This window comes from Peromyscus californicus, unplaced genomic scaffold (genome assembly GCF_007827085.1).
Source record: "Peromyscus californicus insignis strain IS unplaced genomic scaffold, ASM782708v3 Scaffold_1__1_contigs__length_55948999, whole genome shotgun sequence".
Classification (NCBI taxonomy): Eukaryota; Metazoa; Chordata; class Mammalia; order Rodentia; family Cricetidae; genus Peromyscus; species Peromyscus californicus.
Window position 1 is genome coordinate 38,843,221 of NW_026294492.1, and position 18,356 is coordinate 38,861,576.

The 18,356-nt window shown below is 45.1% G+C and overlaps 1 protein-coding gene across 1 annotated transcript in view; it reads left to right on the plus strand.

The window, feature by feature from the left end:
• Nucleotides 1-8,080, plus strand: part of Ppp1r21 (protein phosphatase 1 regulatory subunit 21) — a 67,481-nt gene extending 59,401 nt beyond the window's left edge. The window contains exons 19-22 of the mRNA XM_052746527.1: nt 137-253; nt 2,536-2,634; nt 4,068-4,196; nt 7,337-8,080. Coding sequence (XP_052602487.1) covers nt 137-253; nt 2,536-2,634; nt 4,068-4,196; nt 7,337-7,366 — 375 coding nt within the window. The 3' untranslated portion in view covers nt 7,367-8,080. The remainder of the gene's footprint in view (nt 1-136; nt 254-2,535; nt 2,635-4,067; nt 4,197-7,336) is intronic.
• The last annotated feature ends 10,276 nt before the right edge of the window (nt 8,081-18,356 follow it).

The window sequence follows — 18,356 nt, forward strand, 5'->3', positions numbered from 1 at the left end:
GCCGTACCTGACGGTCCTCTGAGGGGAAGGGGAGCCGTCTCCTGTGAGGTTCTAGTGAAGAGGTGTGAAGTGTGGTCTGTGTTTCCTTTGCTAGAATTGCCTTCTCACTGGCATCTCTGCTTTGTGGTCCTCTTAGGTCCCAGATGTGGAGTCCCGAGAAGACCTGATCAAGAATCACTACATGGCAAGGATAGCGGAGCTCACGTCCCAGCTGCAGCTGGCTGACAGTAAGTCAGTGCACTTCCATGCCGAGGTGAGTGGGGTCGATCAGATGGCCACTTCCCTCTCCCTGACCCTTCAGGTCAGGTCACGGTTCTGTTCCGTGTCTGCTGGAAGAGAAACGTTATCACCTACGCACTTCTGTCTGTGTGTCTGGATCAGTCATAGCTCATGGTGATTAGTCCATATGCCACTCCAGCACATTCATTTCAGTAGTGTAAGACTTTGGTTTTACATTTACTTCCTGTGTGTGGGGGGGAGTCCCAGCACATGTGGACAGGAGAGAACAGCTTGCAGGAGTTGTCTCTCTTCCGCCATGTGGGTTCCGGGATCAAACTCGGGTCATTAGGTCCGATGGCACCTTCATCCCTGAGTCATCTCGCCAGCCCATCTTCAGAGTCTCTCCAGTGTCTTTATGTGTATGTGTGTGTTTGTGTGTGTGTGTGTGGGGGGGAATGTGCCTGTGCACACACCTGTGCACACACCTGTGGGAACCAGGGGTCGGCATGGGTACCTTCCTCCATCTTACTCTTTCAGACTCGACCTCTCGCTGACCCGGAGCTGTTGGTCAGATAGGCTGCCTGGCTAGACCCCAGGCTGCTCTTGTGTCTGCCTCCCCAGCTCTGGGGTGACAGGCACGTGCTGCCATGTCTGGCCTTTCTGCATGGCTGCGGGGACCCGAGCTCCTCATGCTTACACAGCCAGCAGTTCACCAACAGAAGAGCCGTCTCCCCCAGCCGGCGTGCTCCCGTTCCTAAGTGGGAGGTTCTTAGGCCTGAGTTTAAAGGATCGAGTGAAAACCGTCACCTGTTTAACTCATAAGAGCCAGAAGGCCTTCCTTTGTCGCCTCCTCTTCTTCTTTCACTCAGTAGTTCATGTATTAAAACCCCACTGTTCACTGTACAGACTGCAGAGATGGAGCGGGGAGTGAAACCAGGACAGATACTAAAGAATGGGGAAGGAAGGTGGTGGGTGGGCGCACGCAGGGTCTGTGTGTCTGATTCGACACTTTATAGTAAGAATTAATTAGAGACAGGCAGAGTTACACCACTTAAGTTGTTAAACCAGAGAGGAAGAGACGGCACCCTCTGTTGGGACCTAGCGTTATCTGTGACTGTCTCCACACTGCAGAGATGAAGAGGTGGACAGGCAGCCAGTTGTTAGAGGTAGAAAAGGACTTTGTGCTTTTTCCTTTAAAATAAAGCAGCCTTTCCCAGGGAATAGGGAGCTGCTGCACCCACCTTTTATCGGCTGGTCGCTGTGACTGTTTGTTACGGTGTAGAAAGTGGGGTACAGCAAACAGGCTGGCTGATGTAGAACTGCTCATTCTTGAACTGTGCGTGCAGCTGATACCATCATTTCCAGTTCCCTGTCCGCTCTCTGGGTAGTGTCCCAGATGTGATTGTCGTCTTCCTATGGCCCGTGCCCTGCATGCTCTCTCCCTCTCGGGCGGGCGGGTTCAGTGCCGAGCACAGAGGGAAGTGGGTGATTTGATTGTACAAGCTGTCCTGAAATTTTCTTGAGAACAAATGAGGAACTAGGGGAATTTCAGGCTGTCTCAATTTCATGAGATCTGCCTATTTTAGTAAATGTTTTCAGCACAATTATGATGCAAGAATTTTTAGATTGTCCTAGTTTGTTCTCGTGTATAAACAGGAAGTAATGCCCCCCCCACACACCCCATGACTTTACTGGAAAGGATAGTTGGAGATCCTGATGTCCACACAACATTCAAATGTCTTCAGATCCTCCTTGTCTGAACAATGTGATATAAAACTTTCTCTTTTCCTTTTTATCTGCTCTGTCTTACATCATCTGGGTTTAGGAAAACTAGAGAAAACATATAGACAGCATAAATCTTTGGGTGGGATTACAAAGATGTCGTGGTTCCTGTACTGAGGTCTCTAGTGATGAACTTAAAACCCAAGGGATTTGGGATCTACCTTAGGTAGGGCCTGTGGTTGGTAGCCCGCAATCCCTTTTGAGACAACCAGTGTTCTTTATCCATTAGAAGTATTAATGGATCCTGTGTAAATGGAGAACACTCTTATGTGCTTTGTGATCACTGGAGCTAAGAGAACACTGATAAGCTTGGGCTGCAGGCCTCTTTTACCTTAGTAAAACAAAAGGGTGGGTCCTTATCTTCTGTCCTGTCCCATTCTCCACCTTGTGTATTCAGCAGAGTTTTGGAATGAATGAATGAGTGAGTGAGTGAGTGAGTGAGTGAGTGAGTGAATGAATAAATGATGGCCTTTGGCTTTGGTGACTAAATCCACTCACCTTCCCAGGATAAAATTTGACGTTTTGATTCTACAGTGCCGAGCGCTCTCTAAGAGACTGGCCCTGGCGGAGAAGTGTAAGGAGAACCTGACCGAGGAGATGAAGCTAGCCAGTCAGAACAGCAGCAGGCTGCAGGTGAGTGAGTTCCCGAGTGTGACCTCAGCACTAACGGCTTTTCATGACTGTCCTGAGGGCAGCCAAGCCAGCCTTCTCTTGGCAAGTGGTGCTCTGTGGCCTTTAAACACACCTTTTTCAAATCGCTTGATTTCTAACTCATCTGAAAGTAACTATTATTTATACCAGGCAAGGGTAGCCATCTTGTTTCTGATTTGAGGTTAATTTCAAATTCTTCTGTAGTCTGCATTTATTTATTTATACTTACCCATAATCCTTCTTTCTCCTCTTCCTTATAAACACTCATTGTGACTGGCTGTAGGCTTGTTCTATACACATTATTCTGTCTTGTTTCAGAAACTGACCTAAATAAACCTAAGGGTGCAGCTGCAAAACATTCCTCCTTCCTCACTGCTGGGTTTCAAAGCTTTGCTTTTTCTGGGCATGGTGGCGCACGCCTTTAATCTCAGCATTGGAGAGGCAGAGGCAGGCAGGTCTCTGAGTTCTAGGCCAGCCTGGTCTATAGAGTGAGTTCCAGGGCCGCCAGGAATACATAGTGAGACCCTGCTTCATTATATATATAAATACACAAGTAAATAAATCCAATTCCAGTTTCACGCCTTGCCTTCCAGGAAGCCCCTGTTGATATCAGCATGAGGTAGGCACAGGAACACCCAGGAACACAGCGTTCGTGTTTCAGATCAACTCCTCAGATTACTTAGAGAGTGGAGTCATTCAGGAGGCTGAGGAGAGCATGAGGCGGGAGGCAGGGTGTCCTCCTGGGAAGGTGCAGAAGGCCGAGGCCTGTGCAGGGCGTTTGAAAACCAGGGTGGATTGGAAGCGACAGTTCCCCCAGGCTTTTGACAGCCCTGTACCCAGCCGAGGAGGGAATGCTTATGTTTTATACGTGGGTACATTTGTGTAAGCATGCATGGGCCTCAGACTTGTCCAGTAGGCTGGCTGACTTGGCAGTGAGTTCCAGGATCTGTCTCCCTCCCCCAGTGCTGCTAGTGGGCACCTCCAGGCCCAGCTTCTTTTTATGTGGGTTCTAGGGATGCCTCATGCTTGCAAAGCAACACTTCACTGACTGAGATAAAGAAGTTATGAACGCATTCTTTTTGTTTTGTTTTGTTTTTCGAGACAGGGTTTCTCTGTGTAGTTTTGGTGCCTCTCCTGGATCTCGCTCTGTAGCCCAGAGCGAACTCACAGAGATCTGCCTGGCTCTGTCTCCCGAGTGCTGGGATTAAAGGTGTGCACCACCACCGCCCGGCTATGAACACATTCTTTGAAGGCTGATAAATTTTCCTCATTTTTTTCCACTCTGTCCTTCCATTCAGCCTATGCCTTAACTTTGTGTTAAAAGCTCAACTAGGGCATCATGATAGGCTGCTTTCTAGATGTTTGTAATAAAAGGAGCTTCTGGGTGGCCTTTCTTCTTTTCCCCTGCTCTGTAGGATGAGCTGATGACCACCAAGAGGAGCTATGAGGATCAGTTGAGTATGATGAGCGACCACCTGTGCAGCATGAACGAGACCCTGTCCAAACAGAGGGAAGAGATCGACACGCTGAAGATGTCCAGTAAGGTGTGTGGGGAGGGGACGTGGGGATGTCAGTGCAGCTGGAAGATGATGCTTCACTGTGAAGTGTTTCCAGAGGAAAGATTAGGAGTAAGGACTTGTGAATCCTCTTCCTTCACTTCGTTTTCCTGTCCTAAAAGAAAAATCGTGTCTTTGGCTGAGTCTAAGCTGAGGTCTGATCTGCTGCCTTTTGACATTTTTTCTTTTGTGTAATAAGAGTGAGGGGACTTGCATATGGCCTGAGGGGATCACGCTCTGTCTGTATAAGATCCTAATGGTATGTGGGTAATTCTTAGCAACTTGTTTCATTCCGTAAAGTCATTTACTCTTACTAATTCACAGACCCTTAGCAAGTTGTTTCATTCGGTAAAGTCACTTATTCTTGTTAATTCACAGACGAAAGCCTCACACAGCTTAAGGAAGCCACTAAGACGCTTACCCAGTCCCCAACTCCGACTCTGTCAGTGAACTGCACATTCTGAGACCATAGGCCTCATTTAGGGTTTATACTGTCAGTTATCCACCACAGGAAGAGAAGGAACAGACAGGGTTGAAACTGCCACAACAACCACAGAACTAGCTTACCATCCTCTTTCGTGGTTCCTGTGTCCCTCGCCTGCGCTGTGTCCTCACGTCCACACTAACTGTTTACATACATACATGTTTACGTTAGGGGCTAGGATCAGTATATGAGGGGGACATACGCTTTTTTCTCTTTTTCCCTTTAGGTCACCTTTATTAATATTATGCTTCCCAAGCCCACCCACTTTCCTGCAGCTCTCATTTTTCTTGACAGCTGAATAATATTGCATATTCTATCTCTCCCACATTTTCACGACCTCTTCATCTGTTGGTGGGCATCTCGGCTGGTTCCATTCCCTTGCTGTTGTGAACAGAGCAGCAATAAACATGGATGTGCAGATATCTCTGCATTAGGCAATGGCCTTCTTTGAGTATATGCCCAAGAGTGGAATAGAGTCCTTTATTTATTCTCATAACTGCCCATATGACCTAGGAATGCTAACCATTTTATCTCCAGGATTCCTGTTGATTTTGTTTCTCACAGAGTCTCTGTCCAAACCAGTCAGTAGATACTGGGTAATGTGCTTAGGTTGGCATGCATTTCCATATACCCTGTCTCTGTTAGTGAATGGTAACATACAGCTTTTCTACAAATGTAAGCTTCACGGCAGCAGGCATTCCGTTCTGCGCATCGTCTCAGATGGCCAGGCGGTACCTGGTCACCATCTGAGCTGGAGAGGCAGTACAGGTGCAGTTGCAGCCTTGCATGCTGGAGTAGACAAAGTCGCCGCTGGGCGAGGTTTCCCTGGAGAACATGCCAGGGTGCTGCACTGGAGCCTGCGTTACATGACCCTCCTCAGCATCCTTCAGGACATTCATCAGCGTCTCACTGTGTGGGGAAGTGTTAACCTGTGCTTGTCTGGGCCATCTCTGTGTTGATGACCAGCCAGATGTTTCTGATTGTGACTCTAGTGACTTGTGCTTCAGGAAATGTGGCCTTGGAGGCAGGAGGTACGGTCCTCTCCGTGAATACCTCCCCTTACTCTCGTGACTTGGTTATAGTTGTAGTCATAATAGAATGCACACACACTGAGGAGATCATCTTTGGTTTTTCTGTGACTTAATTTACGAGAGAGCTAGTTGTAGCACTAGTGTCCAGGAGGCAGTGACAGTGATTCCAGAGAAATGTTTCAGCCCCCGAGCTGCACATCCGTCATGTGAGGTGAGCAAGGTGGACCATAGCTACTTCAAAAATTCTGAAATTTACACTAAAGGCAGTTCCCTAAATTGCTTGGATTATTAAATCTGAGTAAGAGACCTCCCTTCAGCTCAGAGTGGTGTTCTTAACCATTCTTTGGTAATTCTGTAAGCAAGCCCTATGTTTGGCTTCCTCCTTGTCTTAGTCAGGGTGACTGTTGCTGTGAGGAAACACTGTGACCAAAAAACAGCTTGAGGAGAAAAGGGTTTATTCAGCTTACACTTCCACAGCACTGTTCATCATTGAAGGAAGTCAGGACAGGAACTCAAGCTGGGCAGGAACCTGGAGACAGGAACTGATGCAAAGGCCGTGGAGGGATGCTGCTGACTGGCTTGCTCATCATGGCTTGCTCAGCCTGCTTTCTTATAGAACCCAGGACCACCAGCCCAGGTTTGGTACCACCCACCCTGAGCTGGGCCCTCCCCCATCAGTCACTAATTAAGAAAATGCCCTACAGGTTTGCCTACACCCTGATCTCATGGAGGCATTGTCTTAATTGATGTTCCCTCTTCTCAGATGACTTTAGCTGTGTCCTCTTGACATAAAACTGTTCAGCACACTCCTCCATTTATCAGTAATTTGTATTGCTCTAGTGTCTTCTTGTGGCTGAGCGAGCTTTGTCTCCACTGGATACAGAGTAAACATCTCCACCGTGTGTATACCATAATCTGCAGGTGTTGCCCACTTATGGGAAGAAATGGTGTGTGGGCCTCATCATTTAGGCATTTAATTAGAATGTAGTCCTAAGAAGTGAACCTCTCCAAAGAGAAGAGAATATGCAAAACCACCATGTTGAAGAGCGTGTGTACCACTACTCCAAGCTCTCAGTAGTTCTCAACTGTGGGTCTCCACCTCATTGGGGTCATTGGAAAACAGATATTTACATTACAATTTATAACAGTAGCAAAGTTACAGTTATGAAGCAGCAATGAAATAGTTTTATGGTGGGGGGTCCCCACAACACAAGGAACTGTGTTAAAGGGTCACAGCATCAGGAAGGTTGAGAACCACTGCTGTACAACCTGTTTATTTAGACAACAAAAACCATATTGGGGCCAAAACTATTTTGCTTCAAGAAATCTCATACGAAAAGGAATTTTGGTAAACTGGGTAGTTGTGTGCTTTATTTATTATTCATGCCCCCGAGAGGGTTTGGGTCATGGAAGTTGGGAGCAGGGAAAGTCAAAAGTAATAAACAGCTTTGTGGTTACTGAATAGAGGCTGACATGCAGGTTATCGGCCAGCTGTTCTCCAGATGGGAAGCAGAGTGTTCCCTGGGACACCATGGCCCCCAGACAGCCTGCTTTGCACACCCTGTGACGCCTTTTCGGAAGCTTGTGCTCTATGGTGGCTTTTCTTTGCACAGGGAAATTCTAAGAAGAACAGGAGTCGATAGTTGACGAGGAGCTGGACGCGACTGTTCCCTCCAGACCGGCTGCAGCTGCTTCCCAGAGTCTCGGGGCCAGACTCCACAGCCAGTGCTGGTGGCCCCTGGGAGCTGAAGTGCTGCTGTGGGACCTGTAAACTAGCCAGTGTTGTCCGTGACCTTGAGACATTTGAAGTCTTTGTAAACAGCAAGGCAAATACAGAATTTGATGTTGACAGTCAATGGAAAACAATAGACATAACCATGGATATTGTAGGTTTCCTTATGCTGTTTTTACTGTGCACTTTTTGAAATTAGGATTTAATTTCAGTATGTAAGAACAACAAATATTTTGTATATTTTCAAACTCGATTATATGGTAATGGATTTGGTATCTATGGAATAGATGTATGTTTCTGGATAAAATGCTTAAATCGTCAGATGTCATTTCTTCCTGTATTGTCATTTCTTCTTATAATTGAAAATTAAAAGACGTCTCAGATTCTTTTTAAAAGACTCTCTCCCTCCCCCTCCCTCCCTCCCTCCCGAACCACCCCCTCCCTCCCCCACCTCCTCCTCCCTCCCCACCCTCCCCGCCCTCCCTCCATCCCTCCATCCCTGAGGTGAGAGCCTCACATCCTTTAGAGCCCGTGGGTTTGCTGTCATGTCTGCGGCTCTGCAGTTCTCTCTGTGTTAGAATAATTGCTAAAGGAAATTCATGTCAATAAATCCTACCCACATGAACCTTTCAGTCTGTCTGTGACCATGTGATAAAGGGAACAGAGACTGTATCCAGTCCCTGACTCAGAGATAAACTTCCTCGCTGAGCGGTCCATCAGTTCAATTCAGCCTCTAGAAGGCCCTTGAGTTTTGCTGGGAACCACCTTTCTAACAGGGACCCCTTGGTCTCTCCTTGACATGTGCCATTTCAGTGCAAACCCCTGGCACCCCACTCCCAGGGCCACAAGCAGATGTTGTGTGCTTAGCGGCCTGACTCTGTCTAGCGGATAGAAAACTAAGGCTTAGAGGGCCGAGGCAGTCTGGCCACAGTCAGGAGTGCGCGCCGGAGCCCAGTGGACGGGGCATTCCACTCCAGGTGCTGTGTATCTGAAAGGTAAACTATTACATTTCTCAATAATGCCATGACTTTATCCAGTCTCCTCTTTCACATCTTCATTCAGAACCCTGAAAAGCTTCTAGTTAGCTTCTTAGATTCATTTAAAGGCCAGATATTTGCCTTTGACATAATTTGTTTGCTTTTTTAAAAAGTTTTATTTTTAAAAATTATGTATGTGTGTGTGCACACATGAGAGCAGGTGCCTGTAGAGGCCAGAGGCATAGTACCCTCTGGAGCTGGAGCTTCCGATGGAGACCAATTGATGGGAATCGGACTCCGGTCCTCTACAAGAGCAGCAGATGCTCTTAACTGCTGCTGTCTCCCGAGCCGGTGGCATGATTTTTTTCTCCTTTGACTTAAAGGACATTATTTAATTTTATTTTTTAATGTGTATGACTGCTTTGCCTACACGTATGTAAATGTACTACATGTGTGCCTGGTGCCTGGAGAGGTCAAAAGAGGGCATTGGATCACTTGGAACGAGAGTCACAGCCTGTTGCAAGCTGTCATGTGGGTGCTGGGAACTGAGCCTGGGTCCTCTGCAAGAGTGGCAAGTGATCTTAACCCCAGAGCTGTCTCTTCAGCCCCTGACTTTTTTTTTTTAAATACGTATTCTCTCCTGTACAGACCTCGCCAACTGTCAGACAAGTTTAGACGCCGCTAACTTCGCTGTCATCACTTACTTCTCACGAGAGTTGCAGAGTGTGCGCAGATGTGGGAAGGACACATTCAGGTCCCTCTCAGTTATTAGAAACACTTTGCCAACCTTGCTTTACCCCACTGCGCACGCACTTTTTTTTTCTTGGAGTGTTTTAAGGCCAGCCTAAGACACTGGGTTATTTCATTCGAATGCTTTAGTTCTACGAGCGTCAGTGAGTGTGGTGAGCACTGGTTTCTGAACCCGTCTTATTCATATGATCATTTAGTGCAAGGAACATGTGTGTGCTCGGGTTCTGCACAGTGTGGGGGGGGCAAACCGCTACATCCACTGCCTGGAGAGCTGAGTCGTGACATAATAATGACGTAATCGTGAACCGTCATTTGCTCTCATCCAGCCCTGGGATTGTCTCAGATCAAGAAACACAAAGTAATACAGAGAGGCTATTTTTCCTCAGCTTCTCTGTATTTAATTTTTTAAGACTTTTTTATTATTTTTAATTATGGGTATGTCTCTGGTGTGTGTGATAGGGTGCACATGAGTGCAGAGGCCAGAAGCATGGGGTCTCCAGGAGCTGGAGTCACAGGTGGTCAGGAGCTGTATGATGTGGGTCTGGAAACTGAACTCGGGTGCTCCGCAAGGGCAGTATGTGCTTTTAACTGCTGAGCCATCTCCTTCCAGCCCCCAATTGTCTAGACTTTAATCAAAGCTATGAGCTTCAGTTTGAGTCAGACTATTCTAACATACATCCAATCCTTCCACCTCCCACTCTGTAAAGAGAAAGCCACTTTCATTCGCTGGTAGTGCCGCAGCCCTCAAGAATATGAAGTAGAGATTTGGCTTATATGATAAAGCTGTACCTTGAAGGATCAAGGAATCCTTCTAGAGAAGTCAAATATCCAGAAATATTTGATGTTATTTGGCTTTTAATATTTCAGCTGTTTCCTACTATCAATTTCTTGTGCACCCATAACTCCTAGGCCATAATGGCAAACAGTATGAGCCTCTCAGACCTACTGCTGATCTGTACTAGGTAACACCCCTACAGAGACAATGCCTGTCTCCTAGGCCTAGGAGGCAGGTGGATTGTAGGTACATAGCTTTGTTTCTTGTGCAAATGAAACTCAGACCATCCCTTTCCCTCACAGACCTAGTGGCATCCCCGAGCTATTGACTCAGAACAAAAGAGTATTTTGCATAACCAGGCAGAGTGAAGACTGGGGAGAATTCCTGACTCCCTCAGAACAAAAGAGTATTTTGCATAACCAGGCAGAGTGAAGACTGGGGAGAATTCCTGACTCCCGGGTTAGGGTTAGAGGGGCTTAGCCCGAGGAAAAAGCAAGGAAAGGTTTTGCAGATTGTAGGTGGCTTTGAGTCAGGTCAAGAGAGTAGAAGAAGGAAAGATGGGGGATGGAGGAATGGAGGACGAAGATGAGATCGATAGCAGAAGAGCTTAGTTAGGGCTCTGAGAGGACAGAAAGAGAAGGGACAGAGAAGAGCTATATATATAAGAATAGAAATAAAGCTGTGTAGATAGAATTTAGTCTCAGAGGAATAAACTAAATGGACGAAAGAACCTGGTATACTTAGATTCCTTTCCTTCAGATACTCCACGCCAGCTGTAGCATCTTCTCCAGGACTCTGGGAGAGATCTTCTCAGGGCAGGCCCCTGGGAAAATTTTGATAGTTTAGTATTTGTATTTCCAGAGAACATGCTACTTGCCTTTGCTTTTCCTGTTAAGCACTGGCTTTGCACTTGGGAGATGTTTTGTGTCCCTCCCTACCCCTAACACCCACACAAATACTTTCTCTTTAAATTGGTTGCTTTGCCTTTTGATCATGTCGATATTCAATATAAACTTCCCTGTGTTTGTTCAAATGCACGTGATAGCCAAGTCATGTAATGTATGACTTTTCCTCTCCTACCTAAGTCTATTTTCCCTGGAACCAATAATGGCCTTTAACAAAATGTATTATTAGGGTGCTGTTCATTCATTTTTAAACTTTTCCCCAGATATGTAATTCTCCTTTCAGTGAAGCCAGATTCAGTTGAGCATAGTTTAGCTAATTCATCTTCAAGAAATCTCCAGCCAGGTATGATGGTGTGAGCTTGAGTCCCACCACTGGGGAGCTGAGGTGGAGGAGCCTTTGAGGCCAGACTAGGGAGCATATGAGACTCCATATCAAGGACACGGGTCTCTCTTGGAGCCTCCAGACTCACTGGGTGCTCTCTAGGCTGGCAGATCTACTGTTCTCCCAAGATTGTCTCTCCTTAACATCCCAGGCAGTCACTGTCTCTCACCCTTCTCGTGACAACCCTCTACTTACCACTTCAGCCTCCTCCCTCTCTTCACTGCATAGGCCTCTCATGGCATGGGTGGTGAGAAATGAGAGAAGATTCCCAGTCTCAGCAGTGCAGGCTCAGATAGTGTCTGATGTGTGCACACACACTGAAAGCCACAGACGGCAACAGCATAGAGACTTGTGTGGTAGTTTAAATGTGACTGGCCCCCATAATCTCATAGGGAATGGCACTATTGAGAGTGTGGCTTTGTTGGAGCAGGAATGGCCTTGTCAGAGGAAGTGTGTCACTGTGGGGGTGGGCTTTAAGGTTTCCTATGCTCAGGATACTGCCCAGTATCTCAGTTAACTTCCTGTTGCCTGCAAGATGTAAGAGTCTCAGCTACTACTCCTACACCACGTCTGCCTGCACGACGCCATGATGATAATGGACTGAACCTCTAAAACTAAGTGAGCCACCCCAACTAAATATTTTCCTTTATAAGAGTTGCTGTAGTCTTGGTGTCTCTTCATAGCAATAGAAACCCTAACTAAGACAACTTGTTCTCTGGAGAACTTATTAAAATGACATTTCCTACCTTTTCTTGATTATATATTACATGCACATTGTTGAAAATTTGGGAAACTAGGAAATAGATCAAGAGCACACATCTCTTAATACAGATTTAATTTCTAACATTTTCACTTATTTATGGGGCTGGAGACATGGCACCTGCTCTTCTCGCCCCAGCACCCACACGAGGCGGCTCACCACCTGTAGTTTCAGCTTCAGGGGGTCTGACATCATCTTCTGGTTTCTGTGAACATACTCATTTGTACATACCCATACACAGAGACACATGTACCCCAAGCAGAAAAAAAGAAATAACTAGAAATGTTCTTATTCTTGCTCTTGTTTAATGCACATATATGTATTTTAATAAAAATTAAATTATGTGGGGCTGGAGAGATGGCTCAGAGGTTAAGAGCACTGAATGCTCTTCCAGAGGTCCCGAGTTCAATTCCCAGCACCCACATGGTGGCTCACAACCATCTGCAATGAGATCTGGCACCCTCTTCTGTATACATAATAAATAAATCTTTAAAAAAATTAAATTATGTGATGAGAAACTCCAAATGGAAACAAGATTGTCTAATGGGAAAGGGAAGTCCATTAGATGGCTCCTACCGCCTGGAGGTACCGTGCACACTGAAAGCAGCCGGAGAGGAGCCTTCAGGCACAGCTTGAGAGACTGGTGAATGTGTCTTGTCATGGCATCTGTCACCGTCACCCTCCGTTAAGGTGTCAGATGCGGTGCCTGCCGGTGCTGGCTTCTAAAGCCGATAAACTGGATTGTCATAGGAAACGGGATTTAACATGAAGATAGCAACATCGTTGGCAGATAATGTCTGGGGGAGCATGTGAGAGCCACTCTGACGAGGGATAGTTTGTATCATAAGGGGAAGTTTCCATCCTCCAGGCAGAGCTGTTGCTTTTGGTGTGATGTTAAGACACTGTTAGGTAAACTGACAGGAGCGTTAACATGACTGCTTTTAAGTTCCTGTCACTGTTTATATCTGAAACGTCCCGCACAGGCTCATGTTTTGGGTGCTTAGTGCACATCTTGTGGACCATTTTGAAGGCTGTAGAGTCTTTAGGTGTGAGGCTTACCTGGTGGAAGTGGGTTGCTGGGGTGGGCCCCCACAGTCCAGTCTGCTCTTTTTGCTTCCCAGACCACAAAGAAGTGAACAACCCTGGCACATATTACTACTGCCATACCTTCCCTTCTGGGATGGACTGACATCTCTCCAAACCCATTGGCAAAAATAAAACTTTCCTCTGTTGAGTTTTTTTTTTCTGCCAGGTATTGGTCACTACAAGACAGAGGTAACTTAACACTTGCATTAAAAAACAGCAAACAAACCAAAAAAACTCAAGAGTGTCTACAAAGAAGTTAAAACAAGCAGAACCAACTAGCTTAAAACCACAGAATGAGTTGCAACCAAAAGCTTTCTTCAATTGACTGAAAGTCTTCTCCATGGTAAAAATCCCCAGACAGAAAAGGTGCAACTTATAGACCTGGTTTATGCATCATTATCCCTTGAGGTTGGCCCTGGCCTTTAAAAATAGTATTTTAAAGATTTATTTATTTGATTTTATGTACATGAACGTTAGCCTGCATACATGTATGTGTACCACATGCTTGCATGATGCTCATGGAGGTCAGAAGAGAGCCAATTCCCTGGAACTGGAGTTATAGATGATTGTAAGCATATCAGTGCTGGGAACTGAACCAGGGTCCTCTGCAAGAACAGCAAGTTCTCTTAACTGCTCAGTCCTTCCTGTTCTTAAAAGTCCTCAAATTTCTCCATAACATTAACAAGAAGGGAACCATAGACGATGGTAGATGATGCTGAGAAAACATCCAAGAGCTGCTGCTGTGGGATGTCTTTCTGTATGCTATGAATATGTGTTGCTCTGATTGCTTGATAAATAAAGCTACATTGACCTATGGCAGGGCAGGATGTAGCAAGGTGGAGAAATCTAAGAGAGATAATGAGAGGAGAAGGGAGAGTAAGGAGAGATGCCAAACTGCTGTCCAAGGGGCAACATGTAATGGGACGCAGGTAAAGCCACAGACACATGGCAATACATTGATTAATAAAAATGGGTTAATTTAAGATGAAGGAGCTAACTAGCAAGAAGCCTGCCATGGACCATACAGTTAGTAATTAATTAAGCCTCTGAGTGATTATTTTATAAGTGGCTGCAGGACCTCAGGGCCAGGTGGGACACAGGAAAATTTCCAGCTACATTTTGGCGCCCAACATGGTAGCAAGAATTTTTGCCAGGGACCAAACATGAACCATGGAAAGGTACTAGCTAGGCCAGAGAACAAGCCACAAGCCCTAAACCAGATGCCCCCAAAGATAAAGAACATCCCACGGTTAGGTAGCATGGCAACAGAACAATGGGCCCTGACCAGTGACCTTACCACCTAGCACAACATCCTGCAGCCTCACGACTTGCATGTCCTCCTCAACTGCACGTCCGGCATGTCCTGCACCCCTTCCCTCCTTCCTGCCCCCTCCCCCTCCCATGCTATATAAGCCTTGCTGAGGAGAATAAAATTTGCAGCTTGACCAGAACCCTGTCTTGCTGTCTTCCTTTGTGTCTCCCATCCCTTTCATTCTCTCCCGCAGGTGGGTCGCCCCTGTTGAGACCCCACTGGCCGGGGCAAATTTTCACCCAAAAACCTGAGAAAGCTTTAGAAAAGAGTTCTAAAATGGAGCCAAGAGAAGCTTCCTGATTCATGTTGCTCATGGTGGGCCACAGTACAGAGATGCAGCCCCTGGCCATAGTGGGCTTCACGGGCAACATGGCAGACTCCCACAGTCTCTGACAGGCTGGGCCTCGATACAAAGAGGCTTCTCCCAGCTCCTTGGGAGCACAGCCTTGGGCTTAAAAAACACAGGCATACTACTTAATACTGCTTCCCAGAATTGGGGAGATAAGCATGACTCATTGGTACCTGCACCTTGTTAAAAACCTAGTGGGGTAGGGCCAGCAGCCAGTGCTGCTGCCGCTTTGGTCCTAGCCACACTGCAGTTTAAAGCAATGGTCAGACGATATAGACAGTCATAAAAATACATATAGTTTTAAAATAATAAAATAAAGTCCTTAGAAAGGGCAGTAAAGTAATTTTTTAAAAAGCCACGTAAAGATGAAAATTACATAGAGAGTCTGGATTATATTGTCTTTGGGATTTTTAACTGCAGAAAGACATTTGATTGTAAAAGCTACTTAGTTAACCCAATATGTATATTTTAAAGGTATCTTGACTTCAAAATTTATGTCTAAGGATATGTTGCTTTGGAAAAGAGGTTCTGCTTTTCTTTCCACAGAAGATAAGAAGCTGTGGATCCCTTCCAGGTTAATATGGTTTCATCAAGGAAGACCCCCCTGAGAGGTCTCCAGATGATCCAACACCCAGAATGGCTTCAATGCAACTGACTCAGAGAATACAGCTTCACAGACTACTCCAATCAGAACTCGACCATAATCCTAAAATTTGGATTTTAGGTGTGTCCCCATAAGATTACCAGTGCCCCCAATCAGCAGGAAGTAGCCTAGATAACTATGCCTACATTCCCAAAAAATAGATTATGGATGTTTGTCTTTGTTTAGGGGTTTTGTTACAAATTGTTATTGGTCATAGTCAATCTCTTTCTAAAGAAGAAAAGGGGATATAGATATGATAGGATGAAAGGGTAGATTATTGAATCTACTTTTAAAGAGCAACAACTTATTTGAAATGTTTTACATTGCTATGGATTTTAGTTTATTGATAAAAATTTAAAGCTAATTTTGTTATACTATATATATATGTATATATTTCTGCTCTTGTTTAAGGTACTATGTTTATGCAACTCATTTAAAATTGTATAATTAAGAAATAAATTAATAATTAGTCATACATGATAATCAAATTTATAGTCACATTAGTTAAGTTTTCTAGGTATACATAGATATATTCAATTAGGTAGGTAATCTTCAAACACTTCAAAGATCTACAGAATATGGCATTTAAAATACTTTAAGAACTTAGACTTTTCTCGACAATGAGACATGTCTGCTCCTGGCAGCACCAATTACTTCAAAGAGGATGATGGGCATCGAAGAAACTCCATATGGAGTTTGCTTTCTTTATTGGCAAAAATAGCCATTTGGGTAAGAAACTGCTGTTGCCGGGACTGATTGATAATATGTTGTATAAACTAGACATGCAGGAACCATAGGAAAAATGACCACTGAATTTTGCCAAAACAAGGTGAGATGGTCCTTCAGGTTCCTGCTTCACAGAGGACACTGCCAGACATGCTACAGGACATAGGGAAAAGCAACTGAGAGACTCTAGGCTGAAGATGGATGCCCCAATGTTGCAGAGGAACTTTGGATGACTGTACAGGCAGCCAGATGTCTCTGTCATTTCTAGAATTATGGAAGTTGCTTACAATGCACTTCCTGTTTACTTAGGTAATATTATATCCTTCTAGGGTCTTTGATGTAGTTAAAGACTAGATAGTTATAATTATAGCTTTCCTTAGTCATGATAAAAGATAAATTAGATATAAAACTTTAGACTCACAAAAATAGGATAGATGGTAGAATATTTTCTAATTTTGCCAAATATAAATAGACTAGATATTATAACTGTAATTATTGCTTGATAATTGTTTTATTATATGTAATTTTACTATGTTAAAATTAAAACCTTCCCTTTTGATTGGACAGAAAAGGAGAAATGCTGTGGGATGTCTTTCTGTATCCTGTGAATATATGTTGCTCTGATTGGTTGATAAATAAAGCTGCATCGACCTATGGCAGGGCAGGATGGAGCCAGGTGGGAAAATCCAAGAGAGATAATGAGAGGAGAAGGGAGAGTAAGGGGAGATGCCAAACTGCTGTCCTAGGGGCAACATGTAATGGGACGCAGGAAAAGCCACAGAACATGTGCCAATACATAGATTAATAAAAATGGGTTAATTTAAGATGAAGGAGCTAGCTAGCAAGAAGCCTGCCATGGGCCATACAGTTGGTAATTAATTAAGCCTCTGAGTGATTATTGTATAAGCGGCTGTGGGACCTCAGGGCCGGGAGAGACATAGGAAAACTCCCAGCTACAAGCCACACCAACAAGGGTTGTCTATTCTGCGTTTGAAGAGGAAGTTCCTGTTCTCGGCTGAGAGCCATGTTCTCAGATATCACCGTGGTGATGAATAGGAAGCCTGTCAGCAAGCAAATTCCTCTGCCTTACATTTCTGAGCAGTTTAGTAATTAGTTCCAAATTAGGAGGCTGGCTGGCGAGTATAGTCCTGTTCTTCCAAATCTTTGGAAGAAAAAGGCTGGAGAGTGTTCGAACAACTTTCCATGAAAAGACTAGGAAAAGACAGCAGGGGAAGCATGGTGGAGCCTGCCAGTGGAGGGGCCTCGAAAGGCAACTCCCCAGTTGGAACCTTAGTGTTGGTTTTACGAGGGGCTTCAATTATTCCTGAACTCCACCCCACTGCTTTCCTAAACACCAGGGAGTACAGGAGGATGGCCCAGGAGGCCCAAGAATAGAAACAGCATAATCCAGTCAACAGAATGTCAGTCACATCCTGCTCAAATACTGAAAAATATTCTCTGTTAGCCTACCCACCTCTCCCCCTCCGTTTCTTCCTCCTTGCTAGGCCTTGAATTCATGCTCTTCCTTCCTCAGTCTCCTGAGTGCTATAGGCGTGCATCAGTGCATAGTCTTTCCTATTTAGCTCACCTCTTTAGTTGGGCTAAACGGGCAATTTTCCCATTGTATTTTAATGTATGTCATCTACCTCAGCACCTGCAGGCACTTGAAGCAGGACCCACCCCTTAGCCTCCAACACTCGCAGGGTATCATGTACACAGAAGGCAGGCAATCGATGCTCATTGGATACTTCTTAGGCACTGAGCCATGGACCAACCGTAGCCACCAGTCAGTGTAGCCCAAGCCATACCAGGAGGGGCACGTTCATGGTAAAAGACTGTCCATCACTGGCTGGTTGTGATCGATATGGTTGCTTCCGGTTGGCATTCTCAGTGAAGATGTCGGCTTTTTAGCTCAGGAAGTCTCCATCCAAAATGTATTTGAATTTCCTCAGAAAAGGCCACTTAGCAGTAGCTTGGGTCAGCTCAGAATGTTTCATGCATGTAAAATGTCTGTACCAAGTGCTTTCTTCTTTAATACGGTTTCCCCAAAGCTATCGCCGTCTTGAATGGCTCGTGTCATCTAAATAGAGACTATTAGTTGTAAAGTTTGAGAGAGGAATAATGTTCTTATAAACCATTTGAGATTAAACCTGACCCTCCTCTTGAAGGTATATTGATCCCAGTAGCTTTCGCTGACTTGGATTTGAAGAATTCTAAGGTATCTGAGGTATCCCCA